This window comes from Platalea leucorodia, assembly GCF_965183815.1.
Source record: "Platalea leucorodia genome assembly, chromosome: W".
In the NCBI taxonomy this organism is placed as follows: domain Eukaryota; kingdom Metazoa; phylum Chordata; class Aves; order Pelecaniformes; family Threskiornithidae; genus Platalea; species Platalea leucorodia.
The window spans coordinates 14443198-14468256 of NC_138859.1; the positions used below are offsets into that span (position 1 = coordinate 14443198).

The 25059-nt window shown below is 42.5% G+C and overlaps 1 protein-coding gene across 1 annotated transcript in view; it reads right to left on the reverse strand.

Moving 5' to 3' along the window:
• Positions 1–642: 642 nt before the first annotated feature.
• LOC309601996 (synaptic vesicle glycoprotein 2C-like) overlaps positions 643–25059 on the reverse strand; it is a gene marked incomplete at both ends in the record, with an annotated part of 89762 nt that continues 65345 nt past the window's right edge. The window contains 4 exons of the mRNA XM_082335267.1: positions 643–826; positions 21885–22044; positions 22567–22770; positions 24048–24181. Of these exons, the coding sequence (XP_082191393.1) occupies positions 643–826; positions 21885–22044; positions 22567–22770; positions 24048–24181 (682 nt within the window). The remainder of the gene's footprint in view (positions 827–21884; positions 22045–22566; positions 22771–24047; positions 24182–25059) is intronic.

The following is a 25059-nucleotide window of genomic DNA, read 5'->3' on the forward strand; positions in this document are numbered from 1 at the left end:
TCTTTGCTGCTCACCGATTATGGGCTTTTCATCTCCCTGCAGTAACTGTTGCCTTCTCCTCAGCAAATATGGGGTATAGTTGGTAATCTTTACTTTAGATTGAATCTACCTAAAAAGGTTTCCCAAGAAAGAGGCATTGCCACAAATTTTTACCATCTAAGCACAGCCACAGAAGGTCAGTATTCTCAGTACTGATGAAGTCTATACAGTTTCCTGATTAATGCTGCATGCATTGATACATGTAAGATTAACATTCTCTGTGCCAATACTGTTAATTGACTTGCATGTCTGTACTGTTACAAAAGCTCACAATGCCATGGCCAAATTTAGCATGTATTTTTAAATAATATGACTGCTTGCATTTTAAATATCTAATTATCAGTATGGTTTTTACCTTCCTGGACATGTCACTGAAAGTGTTTTAAGAGTTAGCTTTGCAGTTTGAAGTATGCAAAAGCAAACAAAACTGAGAACTTTCATACAGAGATTTCTAAATCTCTGCCACTCCAAATTATCTTTTGAGTTTGATTTTTGACATCTGAGCACTCTACTAAGTGTTGAAAATCTGAAGCCTTTGCACCGTCAGTCAGAAGAGCTGACAAAGTATGAAGGAGGAAATAAATACTAAATGGCTTTTTCCAGTTACATCAACACCTGCGTTCTTGTGTCAGGAAGCTGAAGTCCTACCAGACCTCCACATACTAGAACAGTAGAAGCAAGGAAAAGGGGGACTGCTTTGGCGATACCAACAAGGGAACCAAATATTAAGTTTCCAAGTACAGCTGCTGCTTTGCATAGTGCATTCAAAAAGCCAAAGCCTGTTGCCCTAGAAGAGAAAACAGAATAAAGTTAAAAATGGGTGAAAAAGTAAAGCCTTTGAGACAAACCCTCAAAGGGAATAAATCAGTACAGCCCCAGTATCTTAAACAGAATTTATGCCAACAAGGATTCTGCACCTTTTCTTTATAATGTGAAATCAAAGCTCAGCTGCTATAGCATTTTATTAAGGCAAATTCATTCTATTGCCTCAGGGACCAAAATGTGAAATGAATGACTGAATAGGTAACTTTGCACCTCTACACTAGAGCAAAGGACTTGCAAATGGAAACTGAGTAACATTTAAAATGTTTGTCCTGGTTTCAGCTGGGATAGAGGTAATTTTCTTCTTAGTAGCTGATATAGTGCTGTGTTTTAGATTTAGGATGAGAATAATGTTGATAACACACTGATGTTTTAGTTGTTGCTAAGTAGTGCCTACACTAGTCAAGGACTTTTCAGCTTCCCATGCCCTGCCAGGTGCACAAGAAGCTGGGAAGGGGCGCAGCCAGGACAGCTGACCCAGACTGGCCAAAGGGCTATTCCATACCATATGACATCATGCTCAGTACATAAGCTAGGGAAGAAGAAGGAAGAGGGTGATGGTGTTTGTCTTCCCAAGTAACAGTTATGTGTGATGGAGCACTGCTTTCCTGGGGATGGCTGAACACGTGCCTACCCATGAGAAACAGTGAATGAATTCCTTGCATGTGCGGCTTCTACTTTAACTATTAAACCGTTCTTATCTCAACCCACGAGTTTTCTCCCTTTCACCCTTCCAATTCTCTCCCCCATCCCACTGTGAGGGGAGTGAGCAAGCGGCTGTGTGGTGCTTAGTTGCCAACAACTAGGCTGCTCGCTCACTCCCCACACCCCAGAGAGATGGGGGAGAGAGTTGGAAGGGTGAAAGTCAGAAAACTCGTGTGTTGCGATAAGAACAGTTTAATAACTGAAGTAAAAAGAAATAGAATAGTAATAATAATAATACAATAATAATATACAAAGCAAGTGATACACTCTATAATTGCTCACCACCCGCCAACTGATGCCCAGCACATCGCGAAGCAGTGATCACTGCTCCCCCAGCCAACTCCCCTCATTTTATATACTGAGCATGACATCATACGGTATGGAATAGCCCTTTGGCCAGTCTGGGTCAGCTGTCCTGGCTATGCTCCTTCCCAGCTTCTTGTGCAGCTAGCAGAGCATGGGAAGCTGAAAAGTAGTGCTTACACTAGGCAATGACTTAACACACTGATATTTTAGTTGTACTTAACACTACTTAAAACACTGATGTTTTAGTTGTTGCTATCAACATTATTCTCATCCTAAATCTAAAACACAGCACTATACCAGCTACTAGGAAGAAAAATCAACTCTATCCCAGAAGAAACCAGGACAGTATCCACCCCTTATTCCATACCATATACATCATGCCCACGTCTTACACTTTCCAATACATTCCAATTAATCACCAGCACTTTTCCAGTCTTTTGAGATAGATAGATATATACACACACACACACATCATTTCCTTAGTCTATGGGCTGTCCCTCTAGAACATTTGTTGAGTTCATTTAGTCCAGGACTTTGGGCTTCATCCATCACAACAGTCTTTCAGGGCAGGAGAGATGGTGTGTGGTGTTGGGTTGTTGCATGCTGAAGCCAGTTCTGGTTCCATCACCTCTGCACTTTGCTTGGTTTCCTCAAAGTTCATGCTTCATTCATCTGGATGATTCTTACTGTAATACTGTTGATATGGCACATAGTAATCATTGAAGTGATGACATCCAGCATTATATAGCAACTAACATCATACAATTCAGTTAATTGGCTATTTTCACCCAAAAATCAAATCCCTTTGAGGTACACATCGGGCTTCTGCATCCTCCCGCATCACGCACCAAGTGCACCCAGGTCCTTGAGCAAAAGCAATCCCACAAATGGGTTTACCTCTGCCCGAGGCAGGAATAACCCAGACTGTCTTCCCCAGCATATTTTTTAGGTGCACTACAGGGACTTTATCCCCCTCTACAGTATGTAAAAAAGTCTTGATTGGGCAGGGCCAGCTCGATTGGCAGATCCCCTAGTGTTGACTAACCAGGTGGCCTTTGCTAAACATGTATCCCAATGTTTGAATGTCCCACCACCCATTGCTCTCTGTGTAGTCTTTAACAGGCCATTGTATCGTTCGATTTTCCTAGAGGCTGGTGCAGGATAGGGGATGTCATATACCCACTCAATGCCATGCTCTTTGGCCCAGGTGTCTATGAGGTTGTTTCAGAAATGAGTCCCATTATCTGCCTCAATTCTTTCTGGGGTGCCATGTCACCATAGGACTTGCTTTTCAAGGCCCAGGATAGTGTTCCGGGCAGTGACATGGGGCACGAGATATGTTTCCAGCCATCCGATGGTTGCTTCCACCATTGTAAGCACATGGCGCTTGCCTTGGCGGGTTTGTGGGAGTGTGATATAATCTGCCAGGCCTCCCCATATTGATATTTCAGCCATCGTCCTCCATACCAGAGAGGCTTGAACTGCTTGGCTTGCTTGATTGCGGCGCATGTGTCACATTCATGGATAACCTGTGCAATAGTGTCCATGGTCAAGTCCACCCCTCGATCACAAGCCCATCTATATGTTGCATCTCTTCCTTGATGGCCTGAGGTGTCATGGGCCCACCAAGCTAGAAATAATTCACCCTTCTGTTGCCAGTCCAGATCCAGCTGAGCCACTTCAGTCTTAGCAGCCTGATCCACCTGCTGGTTGTTTTGATGTTCTTCAGCGGCCCGACTCTTGGGTACGTGAGCATCTACGTGACGTACTTTTACAACCAGGTTCTCTGCCCGGGCAGCAATATCTGGCCACAGTGTGGCAGCCCAGATGGGTTTGCCTCTGCGCTGCCAGTTGCTCTGCTTCCATTGCTATAACCACCCCCACAGGGCCTTTGCCACCATCCATGAGTCAGTACAGAAACAGAGCATTGGCCACTTTTCTCGTTCAGCAATATCTAAAGTCAGCTGGATGGCTTTCACCTCTGCAAACTGACTCGATTCACCTTCTCCTTCAGCAGTTTCTGCGACTTGTCGTATAGGACTCCACACAGCAGCTTTCCACCTCCGATGCTTCCCCACAAGACGACAGGACCCATCAGTGAACAGGGCATATTGCTTCTCATTTTCTGGCAGTTTATTATACAGTGGGGCCTCCTCAGCATGCGTTACTTCCTCCTCTGGTGATACTCCGAAATCTTTGCCTTCTGGCCAGTCCATGATCACTTCCAAGATTCCTGGGCGACTGGGGTCTCCTATTCGAGTCTGTCGTGTGATGAGTGCGACCCACTTACTCCACGTAGCATCAGTTGCATGATGAGTACAGGGGATCCTCCCTTTGAACATCCAGCCCAGCACCAGCAGTCGGGGTGCCAGGAGGAGCTGTGCTTCAGTACCAGTCACTTCCAAAGTGACTCAGACCCATTCATCTGCTGCCAATATCTCTTTTTCAGTTGGAGTAGGTAGGGCCATACACCCCGGCTGCAGTGTAGAGCACATTTTTTACATCTTGTCCTGCCTGGACTGGCCCAAGGGCTACTGCATGGACTATTTCCCGTTTAATTTGTTCAAAGGCTTGTCGTTGCTCAGGGCCCCATTTGAAATTGTTCTTCTTCCAGGTCACTTGATAGAGGGCTTACGATCAGACTGTAATTTGGAATATGCATTCTCCAAAAACCCACAACGCCCAAGAAAGCTTGTGCTTCCTTTTTGCTGGTTGGTGGGGACATGGCTGTTATTTTGTTGGTCGCATCCATTGGGATGTGACGACGTCCATCTTCCATTTTATTCCTAAAAACTGGATCTCCTGTGCAGGTCCCTTGACCTTTCTTTGTTTTATGGCAAAGCTGGCCTCCGGAGGGATTTGGACTATTTTCTTCCCTTTCTCAAAAACTTCTGCTGCTGTGTTGCCCCACACAATGATGTCATCAATGTACTGCAGGTGTTCTGGAGCCCCACCCTGTTCCAGTACAGTCTGGATCAGTCCATGACAAATGGTAGGACTGTGTTTCCACCCCTGGGGCAGTCATAGAATCATAAAGGTTGGAAAAGACCCTTAAGATCATCAAGTCCAACCGTTAACCTATCAGTCACTGCCAAGTCCACCACTAAACCATGTCCCTAAGCACCACATCTACCCATCTTTTAAATACTTCCAGGGATGGAGACTCAACCACTTCCCTGGGCAGCCTGTTCCAATGCTTGACCACCCTTTCAGTGAAGAAGTTTTTCCTAATATCCAACCTAAACCTCCCCTGGCACAACTTGAGGACGTTTCCTCTCGTCCTATCACTTGTTACTAGGGAGAAGAGACTGACCCCCACCTCGCTACAGCCTCCTTTCAGGTAGTTGTAGAAAGTGATAAGGTCTCCCCTCAGCCTCCTCTTCTCCAGGCTAAACAACCCCACTACCCTCAGCCGCTCTTCATAAGACTTGTGCTCTAGACCCTTCACCAGCTTCGTTGCCCTTCTTTGGACATGATCCAGCACCTCGATGTCCTTCTTGTAGTGAGGGGCCCAAAACCGAACACAGTACTCGAGGTGCGGCCTCACCAGTGCCGAGTACAGGGGCACTATCACCGCCCTGGTCCTGCTGGCCACACTATTCCTGATGCAAGCCAGGATGCCATTGGCCTTCTTGGCCACCTGGGCACACTGCTGGCTCATATTCAGCTGGCTTTCGACCAGCACCTCCAGGTCCTTTTCTGCCAGGCAGCTCTCCAGCCACTCTTCCCCAAGCCTGTAGCGTTGCATGGGGTTGTTGTGACCCAAGTGCAGGACCCGGCACTTAGCCTTGTTGAATCTCCTGCAGTTGGCCTTGGCCCATCGGTCCAGTCTGTCCAGGTCCCTCTTTAGGGCCTTCCTACCCTCCAGCAGATCAACACTCCCACCCAACTTGGTGTCATCTGCAAACTTACTGAGGGTGCACTCAGTCCCCTCATCCAGATCATCAGTGAAGATATTGAACAGGACCAGCCCCACCACTGAGCCCTGGGGAACACCACTCGTGACTGGCCGCCAACTGGATTTGGCTCCATTCACCACCTCTCTCTGGGCTCGGCCGTCCAGCCAGTTTTTAACCCAGCACAGAGTACACCCATCCAAGCTGTGAGCAGACAGTTTCTCCAGGAGAATGCTGTGGGAGACAGTGTCAAAGGCCTTACTAAAGTCCAGGCAGACAACATCCACAGCCGTCCCCTCATCCACTAAGTGGGTCACCTTGTCATAGAAGGAGACCAGGTTAGTGAGGCAGGATCTCCCTTTCATAAACCCATGCTGGCTGAGCCCGATCCCCCGGTTGTCCCGCACGTGCTGTGTAATGGCACTCAAGATGATTCCCCGGCACCAAGGTCAGGCTGACAGGCCTGTAGTTCCCCGGATCCTCCTTCCGACCCTTCTTGTAGAGGGGTGTCACATTTGCTAACCTCCAGTCATCTGGGACCTCCCTGATTGACCGGGACTGCTGATAAATGATGGAGAGTGGCTTGGCAAGCTCCTCTGCCAGCTCCCTCAGTATCCTCAGGTGGATCCCATCTGGCCCCATGGACTTGTGAGCATCCAGGTGGAGGAGCAGGTCAGTGACTGTTACCACTTCGACAACTGGGACTTCATTCTGCATTCTATCTCCATCTCCCAGCTCAGGGGCCTGAAAACCCCTAGGATGACCAGTCTGACTATTAAAGAGTGAGGCAAAGAAGGCATTAAGTACCTCAGCCTTCTCATCCTTCGTGGCAAAGTTACCTTCTGCATCCAACAAAGGAGGGAGATTCTCCCTGGCCCTCCTTTTGTCACTGATATAGTTGTAAAAACTTTTTTTGTTATCTTTAATGGCGGTGGCCAGTTTAAGTTCTAGATGGGCCTTCGCCTTTCTAATTTTCTCCCTGCATAACCTCACAACATCCTCCTGAGTGGCCTGCCCCTTCTTCCAAAGGCAGTAAGCTCTCCTTTTTTTCCTGAGTTCCAGCCAAAGCTCTCTGTTCAGCCAGACCAGTCGTCTTCCCCACCAGCTCATCTTTCGGCACATGGGGACGGCCTGCTCCTGCGCCTTTAAGATTTCCTTCTTGAAGAATGTCCAGCCTTCCTGGACTCCTTTGCCCTTCAGGACTGCCTCCCAAGGGAGTCTCTCAGCCAGGCTCCTAAACAAGCCAAAGTCTGCCTTTCTAAAGTTCAGGGTAGCGGTTTTGCTGACCCCCTTCCTTACTTCTCTGAGAATTGAAAACTCTATCATTTCATGGTCGCTATGCCCAAGACAGCCTCCAACCATCACATCACCCACCAGTCCTCTGTTCACAAACAACAGGTCCAGCAGGGCACCTTCCCTAGCTGGCTCCCTCACCAGCTATGTCAGGAAGTTATCTTCCACATGCTCAAGGAACCTCCTAGACTGTTTCCTCTCTGCTGTGTTGTATTTCCAGCAGGCATCTGGTAAGTTAAAGTCTCCCACGAGAACAAGGGCTAGAGATTGTGAGACTTCAGCCAACTGCTTGTAGAAAACTTCGTCTGTTTCCTCATCCTGGTTGGGTGGTCTATAACTCCCACCAGGATATCTGCCTTATTAGCCAATTCCAGTCGATTGCAGGTGTACTGGACACCCCTCCAAGTGAAAGCAAACTGTGGCCTGCACTCTGCCGCCAAAGGGATAGAGAAAAATGCATTAGCAATGTTAATGGTGGCATACCACTTGGCTGCCTTTGACTCCAATTCATATTGAAGTTCTAGCATGTCCAGCATGGCAGTGCTCAGCTGCAGCATGACTTCGTTCAGGCCCCGATAGTCTACTGTTAGTCTCCACTCTCCATTAGACTTTTGCACTGGCCATATGGGACTGTTAAAGGGTGAGCGAGTCTTGCTGATCACTCCTTGGATCTCCAGCTTATGGATGGGAATCAGGGAGTCTGTTGGTGCGATATTGCCACCGGTGCACTGCTGTGGTAGCAATTGGTACCTGTTGTTCTTTGACCCTCGGCAACCCCACAACAGAAGGGTCCTTCGAGAGACCAGGCAAGGTGGACAGCTGTTTAATTTCCTCCGTCTCCAAGGCAGCTATACCAAAAGCCCACCAGTACCCTTTTGGGTCCTTGAAATACCCTCTCCTAAGGTAGTCTATGCCAAGGATGCACGGTGTCGCTGGGCCAGCCACAATGGGGTGCTTCTGCCACTCCTTCCCAGTTAAGCTCACTTCGGCCTCCAATACAGTCAGCTCTTGGGATCCCCCTGTTACTCCAGAAACACAGATGGGTTCTGCCCCTTTATAGCTTGATGGTGTTAGGGTACACTGTGCACCATTGTTCACTAGAGTCTTCTACTCCTGTGGGTCTGATGTGCCAGGCCATCGAAGCCACACAGTCCAGTAGACCCGGTTGTCCCTTTCCTCCACCTGGCTGGAGGCAGGGCCCCTCTAGTCCGGGTCATAGCATTCGTTACTCACTTCTTGTAAATGCGAATCAAAAATCCCTTTATTAAGATCGGAAGCAAAATCAGCCCTTCTACTCTGTCTGGGGAACTGCTCACTGGAAACTGGAGCAGCAATTTTCCTGGGAGAACCCCCTTTTGTAGTTTTTTTGCCTTGCAACTCGCATACTCATGCCTCTAGGGTTGAGGTAGATTTTCCATCCCACTTCCTCATGTCCTCTCCATGGTCACGCAGATAAAACCACAGGGTGCCCCATGGTGTGTATCCACTATATCTTCTCTCTTGAGCAGAGGGACGCTTACTCCTAAAGGCTGAGATGATACTGGTCCGTACAGGTGAGGAGTAGGACATGTCCTCTTTGAATCGTTGGAACTCCCGGGATAATTTCTCAGCTAGCACATCAGGCAGTTTCTCCACAGCCGAGACGCAGGCCCATAGGGAGGAAGAGAGAATTCCTTTGTATTGTCGGAGTTGGCTAGCCATTTCATCCACCATCTGTCCCTCTTCATCTTTCCGGGTCATTATTGCCAAAGAGTTTGCATACGATGATGGTGCGTAGATGATGGTTTCCGTAGAAACTTCCGCCACATGGGTCGTGTGCACTGGACTTCATCTGGATCTTTGGATAACTGCTCGTTGTCCAGGTCACCATAAATCACCTCCAGCACAGCTAATTCCCTCAGGTACTGGATACCTCTCTCCATGGTGGTCCACTTGCCTGGGTGACATATAACATCTTCCTTGAAGGGATACCTTTCCTTCACACCTGACAGGAGTCGCCTCCAGAGGCTGAGGGCTTTTGCCCCTTTTCCAATCGCTTTGTCAATGCCCCCTTCCCTAGAAAGGGATCCCAGCTGCTTGGCTTCCCTACCCTCTAATTCCAGGCTACTGGCTCCCATTATCCCAGCATTGGAGCAGCCAGGTGACGATGTGCTCGCCTGGATGACGACTGAAATCTTTTCGCATATCTCGCAGCTCACTCAGGGACAGGGATCGGGTGGTTACCATCTCATTTGTGGGTTCTGCCTCTTCCTCCTCCTGTTCTCTTGATGGCCCTGGTTCATCTTCATCCCTTACTAAACGAGCTGATTTTCTTGTGTATTTTTTCTTCTGTATAGGGGCAAGTGATATTGGCACGGATTGGTTCTCTGGTTCAGCTGCAGTACATGTCACCAGAGCTGGTATAGCCGCAGTGCCTGTCATTTTGTCGTCAGATCCAGAGACCTTCTGTCCTGGTTTCAGCTGGGATAGAGTTAATTTTCGTCTTGGTAGCCGGTATGGGGCTGTGTTTTGGGTTTAGGATGAGAACAATGTCGATGATACACTGATGCTTTGGTTCTTGCTAAGTAGTGCTAAGCTGTCTCTAAATAGGTGCTAAGTGGCGCTCACACTGGTCAAGGACTTTTCAGCTTCCCCTGCTCTGCCGGGGGCACAAGAAGCTGGGAGGGGGCACAGCCAGGGGGAGTGCTGGCCCAGACTGGCCAAAGGGCTATTCCATACCATATGACGTCATGCTCAGTATATAAGCTGGGGGAAGAAGAAGGAAGGGGGGGGGGGACATTGGGCGTGATGGCGTTTGTCCTCCCAAGTAACCGTTACGCGTGATGGAGCCCTGCTTTCCTGGGGATGGCTGAACACCTGCCTGACGATGGGAAGTAGTGAATGAATTCCTTGTTTTGTTTTGTTTGCGTGCACGGTTTTTGCTTTGCCTATTTAACTGTTCTAATTTATTTTACTTCAATTATTAAACTGTTCTTACCTCAACCCAGGAGTTTCCTCCCTTTTACCCTTCTGATTCTCTCCCCCACCCCACTGGTGGGGAGTGAGCGAGCGGCTGCGTGGTGCTTAGTTGCTGGCTGGGGTTAAACCACGACACCTTCTCTTCCCCTTGAGCGTTCTGAATAGTGTTGAATAGGGCTCGGTAGGCATGGGCCAGGCCCCAGCACATTGCAGTGATCTGTGTCTCTCTGGAGTTGCCAGGGTGACAGCATACTTTTTCCAAATACTTTACTAGTTTTTCAGGATTCTGCACTTGTTCAGGGGTGAAGTTCCAAAATACTGGAGGGGCCCACCATGCTAGGCATTTGCCCATACTCTCCCACACACCCTGCCACTCATAACTATCCAGCCTTGGAGGAGATCTCTGGATGATATTCTTAAACTGCTTATTAACCTTAGACAAAACCAAAACAATATTCCCAAGAACTACCAATAGATATATCTTAACTACCCAAGGATGTTCAAGAACCTGAAAAGTTGTTGTAATGAAGGTGGAAACATCATAGAAGAAAACAACAAAGGTGCCATTCTGTATTTCCTCCATAAAAAACCTCTCAGAAGAAGAGGTATAATTGCTAATTGTCTCCATGAGGTGGTACCCAAAGTACAGTAATGGCTTCACTACAGAACCCAAATATCAGATAACGCTCAAGGCCAATGTTTTACTAATAAATAAGTCTCCCAGGCAAAACATCACTAATCACTGCAGAGCACAGCAAACTGCAAAACCCAACACCAGTCTTTAACATGTACAGCAAAAACAAGAGCATAGTGCAGATCAAGTAGACTAATACTGAGAACAGATGAATCCATATTATGACCAGCAACTGTTAACAGATACAAATTCCTTAGTACACTCTGGTTAATCTGTTATTATCTCAAACCATTCAGGCCCCACGTTGGGCGCCAAAAAGGACTGTTGTGGTTTAACCCCAGCCAGCAACTAAGCACCACACAGCCGCTCGCTCACTCCCCCCACCCCAGTGGGATGGGGGAAAGAATCGGAAGAGTAAAAGTGGGAAAACTCATGTGTTGAGATAAGAACACTTTAATAATTGAAGTAAAATAAAATAGAATAGTAGTAATAATAATAATAATACTACAATAATAATATACAAAGCAAGTGATACACTATACAATTCCTCACCACCTGCCGACCGATGCCCAGCACGTCCCCAAGCAGCGATCGCTGCCCCCTGGCCAACTCTCCCCAGCTTATATACTGAGCATGACGTCATATGGTATGGAATAGCCCTTTGGCCAGTCTGGGTCAGCTGTCCTGGCTGTGCTCCCTCCCAGCTTCTTGTGCACCTGGCAGAGCATGGGAAGCTGAAAAGGCCTTGACTTAGTGTAAGCACTGCTCAGCAGTAACTAAAACATCAGTGTGTTATCAACATTATTCTCATCCTAAATCCAAAACACAGCACTATACCAGCTACTAGGAAGAAAATTAACTCTATCCCAGCTGAAACCAGGACAGTGTTGGATTGGGAGACAGGAGGTGGGGAATCTTTTGAGAGCTGCTTTGTGGTTTGGGAAGGAAGTCATCAGAATAAAAGGATGATCATCTTGAGTACTGAATAGAAATTTATTTCTTACAGGTGGTATACATGTTCAACCAGTGCTTTCTCAAAAGGCTAATTAGACCTCCAACAATAATTAATGGCTGTCTCTTAGGGGTAAAGAGAATGGGGCATAAAAAAAACCTTCTTGGTGCAGAAGAGGTATCTGAGACACTTTAGAGAAAAGGGAAAGGAACTAGATTGCCAACAGAAATTATGACACTGGTAACTCAGAGGGGCTTTTGCATTGCAGAGGCATGATTTTAGTAATCTGGATTTAGTATTTTAGATATTTGGTAACCTGTGTGTAGATATATTATTAAAATGATAGCAGTTTGCATAAATTGTGTTTTGACATGACTGTGTAATTCATAGCTGCAGGAATAACCTTGTCCCAACAAAAGTGTCTTAAAAAATATCTGTACAATAGTAGAATTTCTAACATTTCTCAAATCTCTTAGAAGCAAGAGAAGGACTACACTGAGCTCACTGGGATAAATTAAGAAGAATCAGGAGGATAGAAACTTCTTTTCAGAACAAAATGTTTCTTTCTTGTTAATATTAAGCACTGCCATTAGAAGGAAAAAGCCCCCAGTTGAAACAGCAGGGGTTAACAGAAATACTAATGGACTGAGTGACTAAGAATAGCCCTAGTTATTGTACTGAGATACATATGAGGGAAAGGAAGTCCTGTGCTCAGATGCTGCCTGAATTCCTAAGTAAATTTGAGGAACTTCTAGTGGAGATCCTGAAGAGCAGCCCAGAGAATAAACTTGAAGTAAGCAGACTTGATCCCAACTGAGACCAAGGATATAAACTCTTGAGGTTCTTCACAGAACTATTTTTTGATTCTGAAAACAGCAAACCATGGTATCAAGGGATAAGAGATCCTCTTCCTCAAGCAACCAATGGACATGTCCACAGTGCAGAGTATCACTAGTTCACCTACACTGCTCTTCTGCAAATCTGGTCACTGGATCTCAATAGTGTCGATCAGTCAGGCCCTTCAGTGTCCTACATCCAAGTCTTATATCAGGAGAGAGGTAAAAGCTTCTGTGTAGTACAGTTGATGGGGATATAGGTGTTTTCAGCACTGTCCATGCCCTGACTGTATCTGACATGCTGTGCTTCAGAATTATACCAGTCCTGGTATATTTGAGGACCCTGAACCAAAAGAATGATGAAGGTAGGTATAGATCCTTCTTGCATATATTTCTACAGGGCTCTAGTTTGCTGTAAGAAGCTGAATGCTAGTTAACCCACAGAGTCAAATTCAGAATCTGAACAAGATTCAGAAATGTGCTAATTTGAAGTAATGGTACTTTGACTGTCAAATTCTTGAATCAGTGAACAGAATGTTTGCAGGACAGAATTAAGTCATGGAACAGACTAGTTAATTTACCTTCAAAAAGGTCTTTTTTTCCATTAACATTAAATATTCATTTGTCCACGGTTGCAGACCAAAGTCAACCCTCTGTCTAAAACATTTCTTATGGAAGTAAAATCATAAGAGTCAATACTTACTGTTCCAGTGTCAGCTCTATGTATTACATGCCTTTTCTGACGCCAGGATAAGACACAAATTAGTCTCTTTTGCTGGGTGATTATAACCATAATAAATATACTAGAACTTTGGCTATATGTCTCTTGCAATGGATAGCAGTGTTTCAGTCTCTAAAATACCTGAGATTTAGCAAAGTAATTATGATTTTGCCTGAAGTAATTTTAATTCCTCTTTTCGTAAAACATGGTACCCATCCAGATATTGCATGACAAGAAATATCAGTGATATTTAAGGAAGGAGAGAAAGATCATTTGGATGGCAGAGCAGAAACTACCCAGAAACACTGGTTGAAAAAAACAAGCAGAAGAGACTCAGATATGCTTCCTGAATGGTCAAAGCCCTTACTTGCTTATTTTTTCTAAATTTAATTAAACTTGCAGTACTTACATAATATTTAGTGCCTAAAAAGCTAAATGTGCACATCCTGGAGGTGACCATCTTCACAGTGACATGCTCTGCTGCCCGACAGTGCAGACCAGTGAGGGCTGCCTGAGAGCAGCAAATGAGGAAACTTTGGAAGTGTTGCTTGTGAAGCTTTTCTGACAGAGAAACATTTGCAGCAGGTCCTTGAAAATTCCTTCCTCAGAGAAGGAACGAGCAAGTTTTAGGAAGACTTTTGGAGAAATCAGTCCAAAGAAGGAGTGGAAGATACACTGAAGGAAGCAGCGAAGAGCCACCCGACTGGAGTAATATCTTTCAAAGCATATGAGAAGATCAAGTCCCTACCACAGAAACATTTGTACTACAAGGGCAGATAAAGCAGAGCATCAGAAGAATACTTGGGGGAAGCTGATCAGCACAGGAAGAAGCTCCTGACAGGAAAGGAGCTCCAGACTGACACATCTTCTAGGGTGAATGAGAGTGCAGGTAGGAAGGAGGAGCAGGAAGAAGAAAGACTGGTCGACAGCTGGCTGAATATGGGCCAGCAATGTGCCCAGGTGGCCAAGAAGGCCAATAGCATCCTGGCTTGTATCAGAAATAGTGTGGCCAGCAGGAGGAGGGAAGCAATCATCTCTCTGTACTCGGCACCGGTGAGGCCGCACCTCGAATACTGTGTTCAGTTTTGGGTCCCTCACTATAAGAAAGACACTGAGGTGCTGGAGCATGTACAAAGAAGGGCAACGAGGCTGGTGAAGGGTCTAGAGAACAAGTCTTATGAGGAGCGGCTGAGGGTAGTGGGGTTGTTTAGTCTGGAGAAGAGGAGGCTGAGGGGAGACCTTATTGCCTGAAAGGAGGTTGTAGGGAGGTGGGCGTTGGTCTCTTCTCCCTAGTAACAAGTGATAGGACAAGAGGAAATGACCTCAAGTTGTGCCAGGGCAGTTTTAAGTTGGATATTAGGAAAAATTTCTTCACTGAAAGGGTAGTCAGGCACTGGAACAGGCTGCCCAGGGAAGTGGTTGCGTCTCCATCCCTGGAAGTATTTACAAGATGCGTAGACGTGGTGTTTAGGGACATGGTTTAGTGGTGGACTTGGCAGTGTTAGGTTTGCAGTTGGACTCGATGATCTTAAGGGTTTTTTCCAACCTAAACAATTCTATGGATGTAGACTTTATCCCAACCAGGTAGGAAAAGGTTAAAGACAACACAGCTAGCCTGGAAAACAGTCTATCTATCTGATAGGGTAATAACAGGCTGCAGCTATTTTGAACAAGTCAGGCAAAGAAGGAGAGGAAGAGTCAGAACTGTTCCAATTTCAGCCTTGTTTATGCACAGAAAGTATTTCTAAATTTGTAGTGGTAACTGGTTGTGATCAATGTCTGCACATGTAAACACAGTTTCTTCAGCTGCCAGTACTGACGTAAAACCAAACTTGCTCCCAAATAACAGTAAAAAACCCCAATATTCACATAGAGAAAACAGACACTTAGTCATCAACAGCCTCAGTATATTCAAAGAGATGATACCAAAACTCCTCAAGGAATACATAGATCTAGCTAATGCAAATTTGGATAGATACAGGCAGGAAATCTTTGGAAAGGCAATAGCACAAAACATATGTGGATGCTTTACTTATATTCAGTGTTGTTTTATACTACGTTAGAAAAGTAAGCTGTTTCACATATGCTATTTGCCTATATCAACTAGTTAGTTATAACAGGGGTCTGAATATTTTTTTTTTTTTGAGCAATTTGGACCATTTATTTTCACGTGCTGGGGTCTACAGATAGCACATTCAGGTCTGCCACTGTGATCTAGATCTGTTATAGGTTATCTACCCAAGATTGCCTTATTAAGGTTTAAAGTAATTTTGTAATACAATATCTCTTATATCTGAGCAAAATTAAGGTAAGTTGTTGGCACTGAAAAAACAGTTCTGCTTTGTAAAATGGACTTATTCAATTTTTCCAATTGTAAGGGGTCGTTATTAGTCTAATTCCATTAATGTTATCAAATTTTAAACAAAGAAGAGTAAGACAAAGTAAGCCCATTTTTATTGCCCTTGGCTGTCCTGCTGATACAAAATCAACAGCCCAGCAGTTCAATCTTTTGATCTTAAGCGGTTTTCAGGCATGTCCTTTTGCCTAAAATATGCACATCATCGGCAGGAACAGTAAGATTTTTACAGGCTTAAGTAAAATGTTGTTGCGACCTGTACCTGAAAAGTATTGTCACTGTTCAACCTTCTGCCTTCATATCCTTCAATTTTAATACTGTGTTTGACTGTGAATTTGTTGTGCATTAATACTCAGAACAAAGTCATGGAGCAAACTGTTGAGCTCTAGGGATAGCAAATTCAGACTTGTTGGTTTATAAACATCTTTTAGAACAGTGTTTGCGATTCAAATCAGCTAAAATCTGTATTAATTCACACCTTCATAAGTCAGTCTACTGAATCCAAGGCGTAAAAATAGCCATGCAATATATATGCTGCGATACAAATACATATACGAGCACAGTTTTCTCTTGCAGCACAAATACAATCTTTGCTACAGTGTTTCAGGAGAGTGCTAGAATGTATGGAAAGTCTGCAAATGATCAAAGATATGTGATGTGTCATCTCAGCATCATGAATGAATTAAGTGAAGAGAATCCAAAGGCATAAGGCCATTACTATATACACCGATTTCCATTATGTTGATCAGTTACTGAGCAAAGCACTGGCACAAAAAATGTCTTTTTGACTCCATGAGCAATCCTCATTACTGGCCAAGGGAGTTTGGTAGCAAGAATCCCTTGGCCAGCTAGAGAACGTCAATAAATCCTTCAAGCACATCAGTAAGACAATGCTGATGAATCAATTTGGGCTTGCCTTAAGAAAAAAAAAGTTACAGATTTTAGTATTCATTGAAGAAAAATGCAGAAGTACTGTAAAAATGTCAGGTCTGAGAGAAAGCTGGATGTTAGAGAAAAGGAATTTTCCCAAATGTATTTTACTTCTGGTGCTGGGAAAGCTGTGACAAATTAAAGTGCTTAGCTTCCTTTCACATAACCCCACATAACAAATAGCAAGAATCCAAACAGTTAAAAATAGAGGGATTATCCAAGCTTTTAGATTAAAAGAGCTTGTTTCCTGGTTGCCATGTATTCTCTTTCTTAGACCAGGTGCTTATATTCCTACATATAATATTTCAAGCCCGCTTTTCCATTGTTGATAGTCAGAGCACCTAACAACTTCATTGTCCTGCAGTGGAGTGCTACTGAATGTGTAGCACAGATATTTCATAACCTTCTTGCCAGAGCTAGTGCCAAGCCTATCCAGCACTTTACAAAAGACTCTGAATCCCATTGTTGTGGATGTTGATAATATGCAAAGGCTATGAAAACAGAGTTTCTGAATGTTATATGGACAATTTTCTTACGTCCAGACATTTTCAGATCTTTTAAAAAAATAAGTACACACATGCATATTATAGCCTGACCAATTACAGCACTCAGCGTGCATGTAAAATCATGGAGTTTGCCTTCCTGCCTTGGCCTACTGCCTAAGGAATTGCATAGGTTCAGCATTTCATGCCTTAAAAACACCATGAAATTTCAGCAAAATGCAGTTGAACCACATCTACAGGATGGCAGTAGAAAATAGCTGTCAGGAAGTCTATTGTAAGTTCATGACTGCTGTTATGACTCAAAAGAATAGAAAACTTCTGACAGCCACAACAATAAAAACTTGGACTTAAGACACTCCATGAATAGTGTTTATTACTCTGGGGACAAATTCTCTGGGCTCAAGAAGAGGAGCAAAAGATAAATATAATGAACTGAAGATAGGTGACTGACTTCTTAATTATGACCAAACCCTTATGAACTTATTTCAGAGGTATTAAAAAAAGGCAAACCGGGATGACTTCATTTTATAGCACACCTTGAATTCTAAATATTCCTGGCCAAGATTCAAACCCAGATGTCTGGCAGCTGTAGTAAAACTGATGAATTGTTGGTTATGATGCAATCTGACCTTAATTTACTCTGCAGGAGATACAAGGAGATGACCTATTTCTATTCCACTTTGTTTCGGTTTGGCTTATTTGTTGTATCCACTCCTTGACAAGAGTCTTGGCTTATAAAGTTGGTGCTTTCCAAGTTAGTTCACAAAAAGATATTTATCATTTATGTGACAGTAACTGTTGCATTTTAAAGTCATAAAAATCTCTTAAATGTTACTTCTTCAGAGAATTTTAACTCTCTTCCATTCATATTTGTATTACAGGCAGAGCTAGGAAATTGTGCAATGTTATTGCAAGCCCCTTGGGCACACATATTACAATGCATTCTATAATTACCTCATCACACAATATTTTTTTCTGCATCACTCTGCCAATGCACAGAACAAAGAGAGCTTGAGGGATAAAACATGTATGTAGTGAAGGAAACTGTTTCCCTCATCTGTTGCAGAAGTTGAAAGGCACACTGTGAATAAGGTTGGGGACTGCAAGATGAGAAAACGGAGTCTCATGGTTAAGGTACTTGAGTGCTGTCAGGAGAAAGGATACAATCCCTGCTCCTGCCACAGAATTCCTATATGATGTTAGCAAGTCACTTAAAGCTAACTAAATGGTCATTAAGTATGCATTTCACATTTTCTGTGTGCTCAGCTTAGCACCTTCAGGTTTGTGTTGCTGAAGTGCTGAGTGCTTATAGCTGCAGTGGAAGTTACACTTTCAGCCCATTCCCTCTTCTAAAATGCTCAGTGACTGGTATCATAGGTATCACATGTGTCAAATTGGGCACCTAAAGTAATTTTTAAAAATATCTTTTTCCTCTGTGCCTCAATTTCTACATCACCTTCTTTCAGAGTAGTGTTCTGAAAATACAGAAAGTTTAAGAGTAGGAAATCACTCTAGGAGCACTCAGAAATGTTTGCAAGATGTTTAATAACTCTCCTTCAGAGCAGAGCTTCCATGGCTATGGAATAGTTTGGTTTGGCTTTCAAGAGGGTCACAACTGACCAAAGACTTTTCTGAACCAGCTGACTGCTGAGCAATCCAGGATAGCACAGGCCATTAAGATAAGACAAAAGATGAGATAATACAAGTTCTTTACATTGTGGAGCTGGATTAATTTACTTGTTTATTGGAAATTAGCTAGTTTATAGCTAGTCATCATGGGTGTCCATTAAAATTTGTGTATTGAAAAGTAAAAAAAAAAATTAAATATTATTAAATGATTATTTGTTACGACCATGCGTATCATCTGGAAGACAGAAACCTACCTATGACTAGCATTGATAACATATCATCACCTTTTAACATAACTTCTTCATCTACCTGAGAACCATTTGAAATCTATACAGTCTTTAACATCTCTTATTTTAGTAGTTGTGCAAATCAACTGAGGTTTTATAAAGAATATGCAGACAAAAGCTATGCTACAATGGCATAAAGTTTGAAAGAATTATCAAGAATTCAGGACAAACTACTTAATTACCTCAAATCCAAGCATAAGTAAATTAAAATGTTAATATGTAGGTGAGTTTGAATGCATACAGAATCCAAATCTGTTAAGATTTTGAAGCAACCTTAATAACTCTGACCTGCAGGCAGCTGATGAAGAAGAAACAAATGTGTCCTGTGTATCATATACCCTGCACATTTCCAAATTGCTCACCACACCCCTACCTGGCAAAAAGCCAGTATGATCCATAAATAACCTGGAGTGTGATTTATGAAACACCTTTTATACTACCCTGCACGACACTGGCAAAGCCCCAGCGGTTTGGCAACTGGCTGGTTTCCATGAGGAGTTGTGCAGGAGGAAAAGGGGGGGCGGCCAGCCTGGTCTCTTGTGCATGGTAGCGTGAACTGGCCTCCTTCCACACACATTTCTTCCAGCCCAACTGCCAGCTGCACTTTACTGCTGGTTTGTGGTCATTTCACTGGTTGGGAGTAAGGAAAAAGTACATATTGGAACAGTAAAATGGTGACACAGTGAGCAAAATTGTTGTGCCTAGATCACCTTTTGAGGGAAAACTGGAAGCCAGTTTCAGGACCAGATTAATTCTGGATGCAGCTTTAAAATGAAAGTGGAGCACATCATCTTAAGTATGAAGGACCTCATATGCAAAAACAGATCAGGCAGCTTCATTTACCATATATGCCTGGAAAGGCTGTTCAGCCCTACAGCTACTTGCAGAACCTGGAAATTCCCAGCAAACTATGGCAAGTCATGCCAGGCTATGGAGATCAGAGGAGTCTTAGAAGGAAAGACAGGACCATCAGAGGTGGGGAATGGTGGCTGTTAAACTGTAGCTGGTCTGGACAAAAAAAAAAAAAAATCAGAGAAAAAACTGTGGGAAACAGCCTATTTGAGTCCCTGAAGGTATTCATTTTCAAATAGTTCTATGAAACATGAAGAAGCTTTGCCCCAATCTAAAAAACAAACAAACAAACAAACAAACAAAATGTATAGGAAGAGACTTCTATAATTGCTTGTTTCCTTATAACTCAACTGGCAAAAACTGGCAGTGATGGAACCAGAACTTTTGGGGGAAAAAAAAATCTCATCTTCAGTATATGACAGCAATGTCTTTCCTGACAAAGGTAGATTTGGCCTATCAGCCTTTTTATATTGATAATATAAAATGACAAGTTTTCTGTCCGAGTTGTTGCAAAAAAAAAAAAAAACAACAAACAAAACCACACACACCCAACAACTCAGCTGCAAGTAAATTTTTGAGGTGGAATTCAATACAGCTATTATTTGCACACACAAGCTTTTTAAAAAAGGAAAACAGGGAAAAATTTGCTACAATTCCAAAGCTAGCAGAAACTTCTACAAAATTCAGATGCCCTAGAATAGATATCAGTTACATTCTTTTTATCATTTCTAGTAATGATAATTTTTTCTTCTGTTAACATCAATGGCTTTTTCAATTATTTTTCTTTACTTCATTTTAAGAAAATATTTGTGCCTACTATGTTCAGAAATGTCAAGAAGATAAATATCCTTTAGAAATAGTTATTAGAATTATATCATAGAGTTTGGCTGATGGAATAATTCTTGCCAGAAGAGCAATTTCCTGAGGTGTAATAAAAACAGTAGTGCTTAATATTAAAGCTTAGTGCTTTGGATTCATAAGTAGCCTAGTATGGTAATTTGATACAACCACAACAACAGAGATCTATTTCTTGTGTGAAGCAGCATATTTTTTTTTAAATGCCAATCAAAAGAAAACAGAGAAGCCAGTCTACAGTCTTCCTCTCCCAATGGACAATACCAAAGCCAGTTGCACCCGTGTCCAAAAACAGACTTGCCAGCGAGGCATCACACATTTATAAACTGGAAATTTTTTTCACCATATTTGAAACTTACAGTAAATGCCATAATGAATAGCACTGTGATAAGAGAAAGGACACACCATCCCTTGGCAGGAATCTGGGCAATTTTACACAGAATTTTTAAGGGGGGGGGGGGGAGGGGGGAAGATCCCAGTCTATTCAAGAAAGTGTGGCTTTTATATTTTTACACTTGACATACAATGGCATATGACTCGACTGTTCTTCCTTCAGTCCATTCAGTGAAATAAGATCAGCGTTAAAGAGTACCCTGTATCTCAAAAAAAAAAAACAAAACAAAAAAAACCCAAACAACCCCATGTCATCTAGCAGCAATGCTTGCAGGACATGAAAACTGTCCTGAGCTTTTCTGCAAGAGCCTTGAAGGGTCAGGAGCAGTGCCTGAGACATTTTTGTGTCTGCTTAATGATGAGTACATATAGACTCCTAGTGACCCTGCATACAAATTCGTAGCAGACTGATTAACAGCTCAGCATCGTTCAAGCCCACAATCTCTTCCAGAAGATGCTCTTCAGCTCCAGAGAGTGATTTTTTTATTATCATTCCCACTATCTCACAGCCAACAGACAAATGCAGCTATATTGCTATTTTGGACCAACTATTGCCATCATAGCTAGTTACACTAGGGGAAACCCAGAAATATTCCATTACTGTTTTCAGAAATACTACTCATAAGCTATGTTTTAAATGAGAGTAGCAGTTACACCTTCTTTTTTTTTTTTTCATATGAAACTACATTTGTGGTATTTCCCTGATTAGATGATATTTGATGCAAAATACATACCAAATAGCTCAAAAAAATAATATTTTTTATTATATCCCCCCCCCCTTATTCATAAGACAAACTATTCATTCAGCCCACTCAAAACATCACTACCACTATAAAGCTCATACTTAACCATTTCTATTTACCATTTCTGCTGGTACATAGAGTCAGCAAAGTTAATAGAGATGTATCTGCACATACCTTCTGTCTGTAGGATACAGCTCCACAGTAATGACATCAAGAGAGTTCCAAGCTGAGATGGTGAGACCATTGTAGAGGCACAACATACCTATCATCATGGATTCACTGGTCCCAAACCACAGGAAAAAACAGCTTATGCCAGAAAGAACCATGGAACCACCTAGGTATGAGACAGATGAAAAGAACACTAAGTGGAGTTGTATTTAAAGAACAGTCTGTGTTTGTTGTGTGTAATGTTTCTATTCACATAGTGTAGTCAAATAACTTACCCATATATTTGAGTTAAAAACTAAAGAGACATCCTCTGCTGGTAAGACCAGTCAGGCAGACAAATATTAGGAGGGAGGGAGGGAGGGGGAGGGGGAGAGAGAGAGAGAGAGAAGTAACTCCTCAAACATTAGTATATATATTAATTAAGCTAGAACCTCCTCTAAACTACCAGTGTGAAAGAGCAATGACTGATTACATGACATAGCAGAACTAGTTACAGACCCCTTTGTTCCTAGAGTTTCTAAATTGGGGGCTTTTTAAAACTGCACTTAGAATACCACATAAATGAAGTATCTGCAGAAGGAATGTTCTGTATCTCTCTGAATCAAATCCTTTAAAAAGAGAACATGTTACTTTATCAGGAGAGCTTTAGGTGTTGGTGGTGTTCTCTGTTTTAAAGTGAAGCCCTTACCTAGCATTGTTAATCGTCCAATTCTGTCCATCAGGAGAGCGGACACAATATTCCCTGGTAACACTGCCAAAGTTCCCAGGAAATTGACAAAGTAGAGCCAGTAGGCACTGTAGTCGTCATTGAAAGAAATCTGGCATCCTGTCCTGATGTGGAAAAATGTGCAATTTATCAATTTGCTGTCAACAAATTTATATTGCTCGAGATCTGTGGAAAGAAAAAGAAAGATTTCAGCTAATGGCTGACTCCATGTGCAGCTTTTGATTAAAAACATTTCAAGTTTAGGCAACTTTAATGACAACTAGGAGCTTTCACTGCTTTGTAAAATGGGACTAGTTATTGCTGTTAATTTTGATACCTTTTTATCTTAATAGAAAAATATGCAAAGCTCATGAAAAAGAGCAACTAAGGCCTGGAATTAGGCAAATTATATTAATGTATTTCAGCTCTGCTTGGACTGTATTTGGTTAAGACCTCTCAGCACCAGCTGGTTTTGCATAAAAAGCACCGGATATCTGCAAGTTTCTATCACTTGGTCTTGCTTGGTATCAGACCTTCTATTCCCACACCAGATAGCCTTTCAGATGAGACTGTTGATCATGCCCAGTTTGGTTTGACTTCTTTTAAAGGGAAATGTTCCTATGGAATTCAGATTAAACCCATTTTCATTTCTGAGCAGGCTACTTTGTCTTCAGCTTGAACATGAATGAGTTACTACATGCAACAGTTCAGGCCATTCTTCTTCGAATGCCATTTCAGAGATCTCCCCTTATACTTTCCTCTTTCTGTTCCTCCTGTTAGCCTTTTAACCCTGAATCAAGAATACTTTCCTTCCAGGCAAAGAAAGCTGGGCACTGCTTGTTCTGAAACATAACCCTATTATTATTATGATTGCTGGAGTTACAGAAAAGCGATAAGAAGTGCTGCATCTTTCCAACAAGCTTAGTTGGCCATATTCTATTTTCACTTACATTGTATTAAACTGAAAAATATGAGTCCTCTGTTTACACATATGAAAATATGCATTCCTATTTTTGGTAGAATACTTAGTAGACTGGGAATGATTATAGATGAGGTAGTTTGAATCCTGAACTCAGATCCCCATGCCACAGCAACCACAATAGAACAATGTATTTCACCAGTCTCATATAGACAAAATAAAAATACACCTAGTTAAAGCTATCAGTAAAGCAGTAAACATATTTTCTCCTCTCCAGACTGAATCTCTTTAGGGATTATTAAAATTAAAGAGATGTTTATTATCTAAGTCAATATTAGGCCTGCGGTATCTCTAATGGGGTGTGATCCTTTCTCTTTTCTGGTATTACATTACTGAGGACTGTTGCTTTTTATAGGTTTTTTATTCCCTACAAGAAGGCTTCTTGTATGCCCTATTAGAAATCAAGAAATTATAAACAGTCCAAAATAGTAAGATGAGAACATGCAGCTAAACAATGGGTGTTCAGGGTTTTTTCTTGTAATACCTGTGTTGTAGAAGGTGGTATTCACGAAAGTACAGTTCCTGAAGTAGGTGTTCAGTGAAGTAATGTCTTCAAACACACAATTCTTAAAAAGGGAATCTTCAAAGGTTACTGATTTAAATTTCATCATAATAAACCTGTTCAGTACAAATAATTTCTGTCAGTCTACCTTCATAGGTTAGAAAGAGCAACAGGTCAAGCTGACACAGCTACACAGGTCTAAAAAATCTCAACCCCAGAAACAGTGATTCCTTAAAGGCATTCTGGAAACATAATTAACAATTAGCTGATTCTATAATACTATTGTTCAGAAAAAGCATTAATAAGACAAATAGCTCCACATAGCTGCTGACCATAACCAGTAATACAATTTCTTTGATAGTATTTCAGTTATTACTTGCCCTTAATCATCAATGAAAGCCAATGTCATGACATTCATGGAATAGCTTTGTAAAATCACTATTACTTGTAATTTGATATTACAGTTGGAAATTGGGAGCTCAGGCTCTAGAAACCCGGTCTCTTGGAACAAACAAGCACCTGCTGGTACCAACAAGCTGGAAAGAAAGAATTTTTGAAAGAACCGTTATTTCTCCAGATGAACACACTGGGCACTGTGTCAGATTCAAAGCCAAAACACACTGGTCCAAGTGTTTAAAAATGGTTTCACAAAATGGTTTAACACAAACACAACAATTACATTGGCTAGGTATCTAACTGGAAGTATGTGTTTGTTACTCCTATGTCTGTGGATGCAATTGCAATTACTGTGTACGTAAAACATGCACAAACAAATTGTCAGTAGCTTTTCTTATTTCTAAACATCCTACTGACTCTCATTTAACTCCTAGGTCTGATCATGACTGTAAATCAAGTCATTCATAGAAAAAGTCAAGGACAAAGTGTATTACTAGCAGTAACTTTCTACCTCAACATTACTAGACTAAAACAATGCTGTAAGCCTTTTCTAGTATACTCATATCAACTAACATTATGCCAACAAAAAAAAGACAAA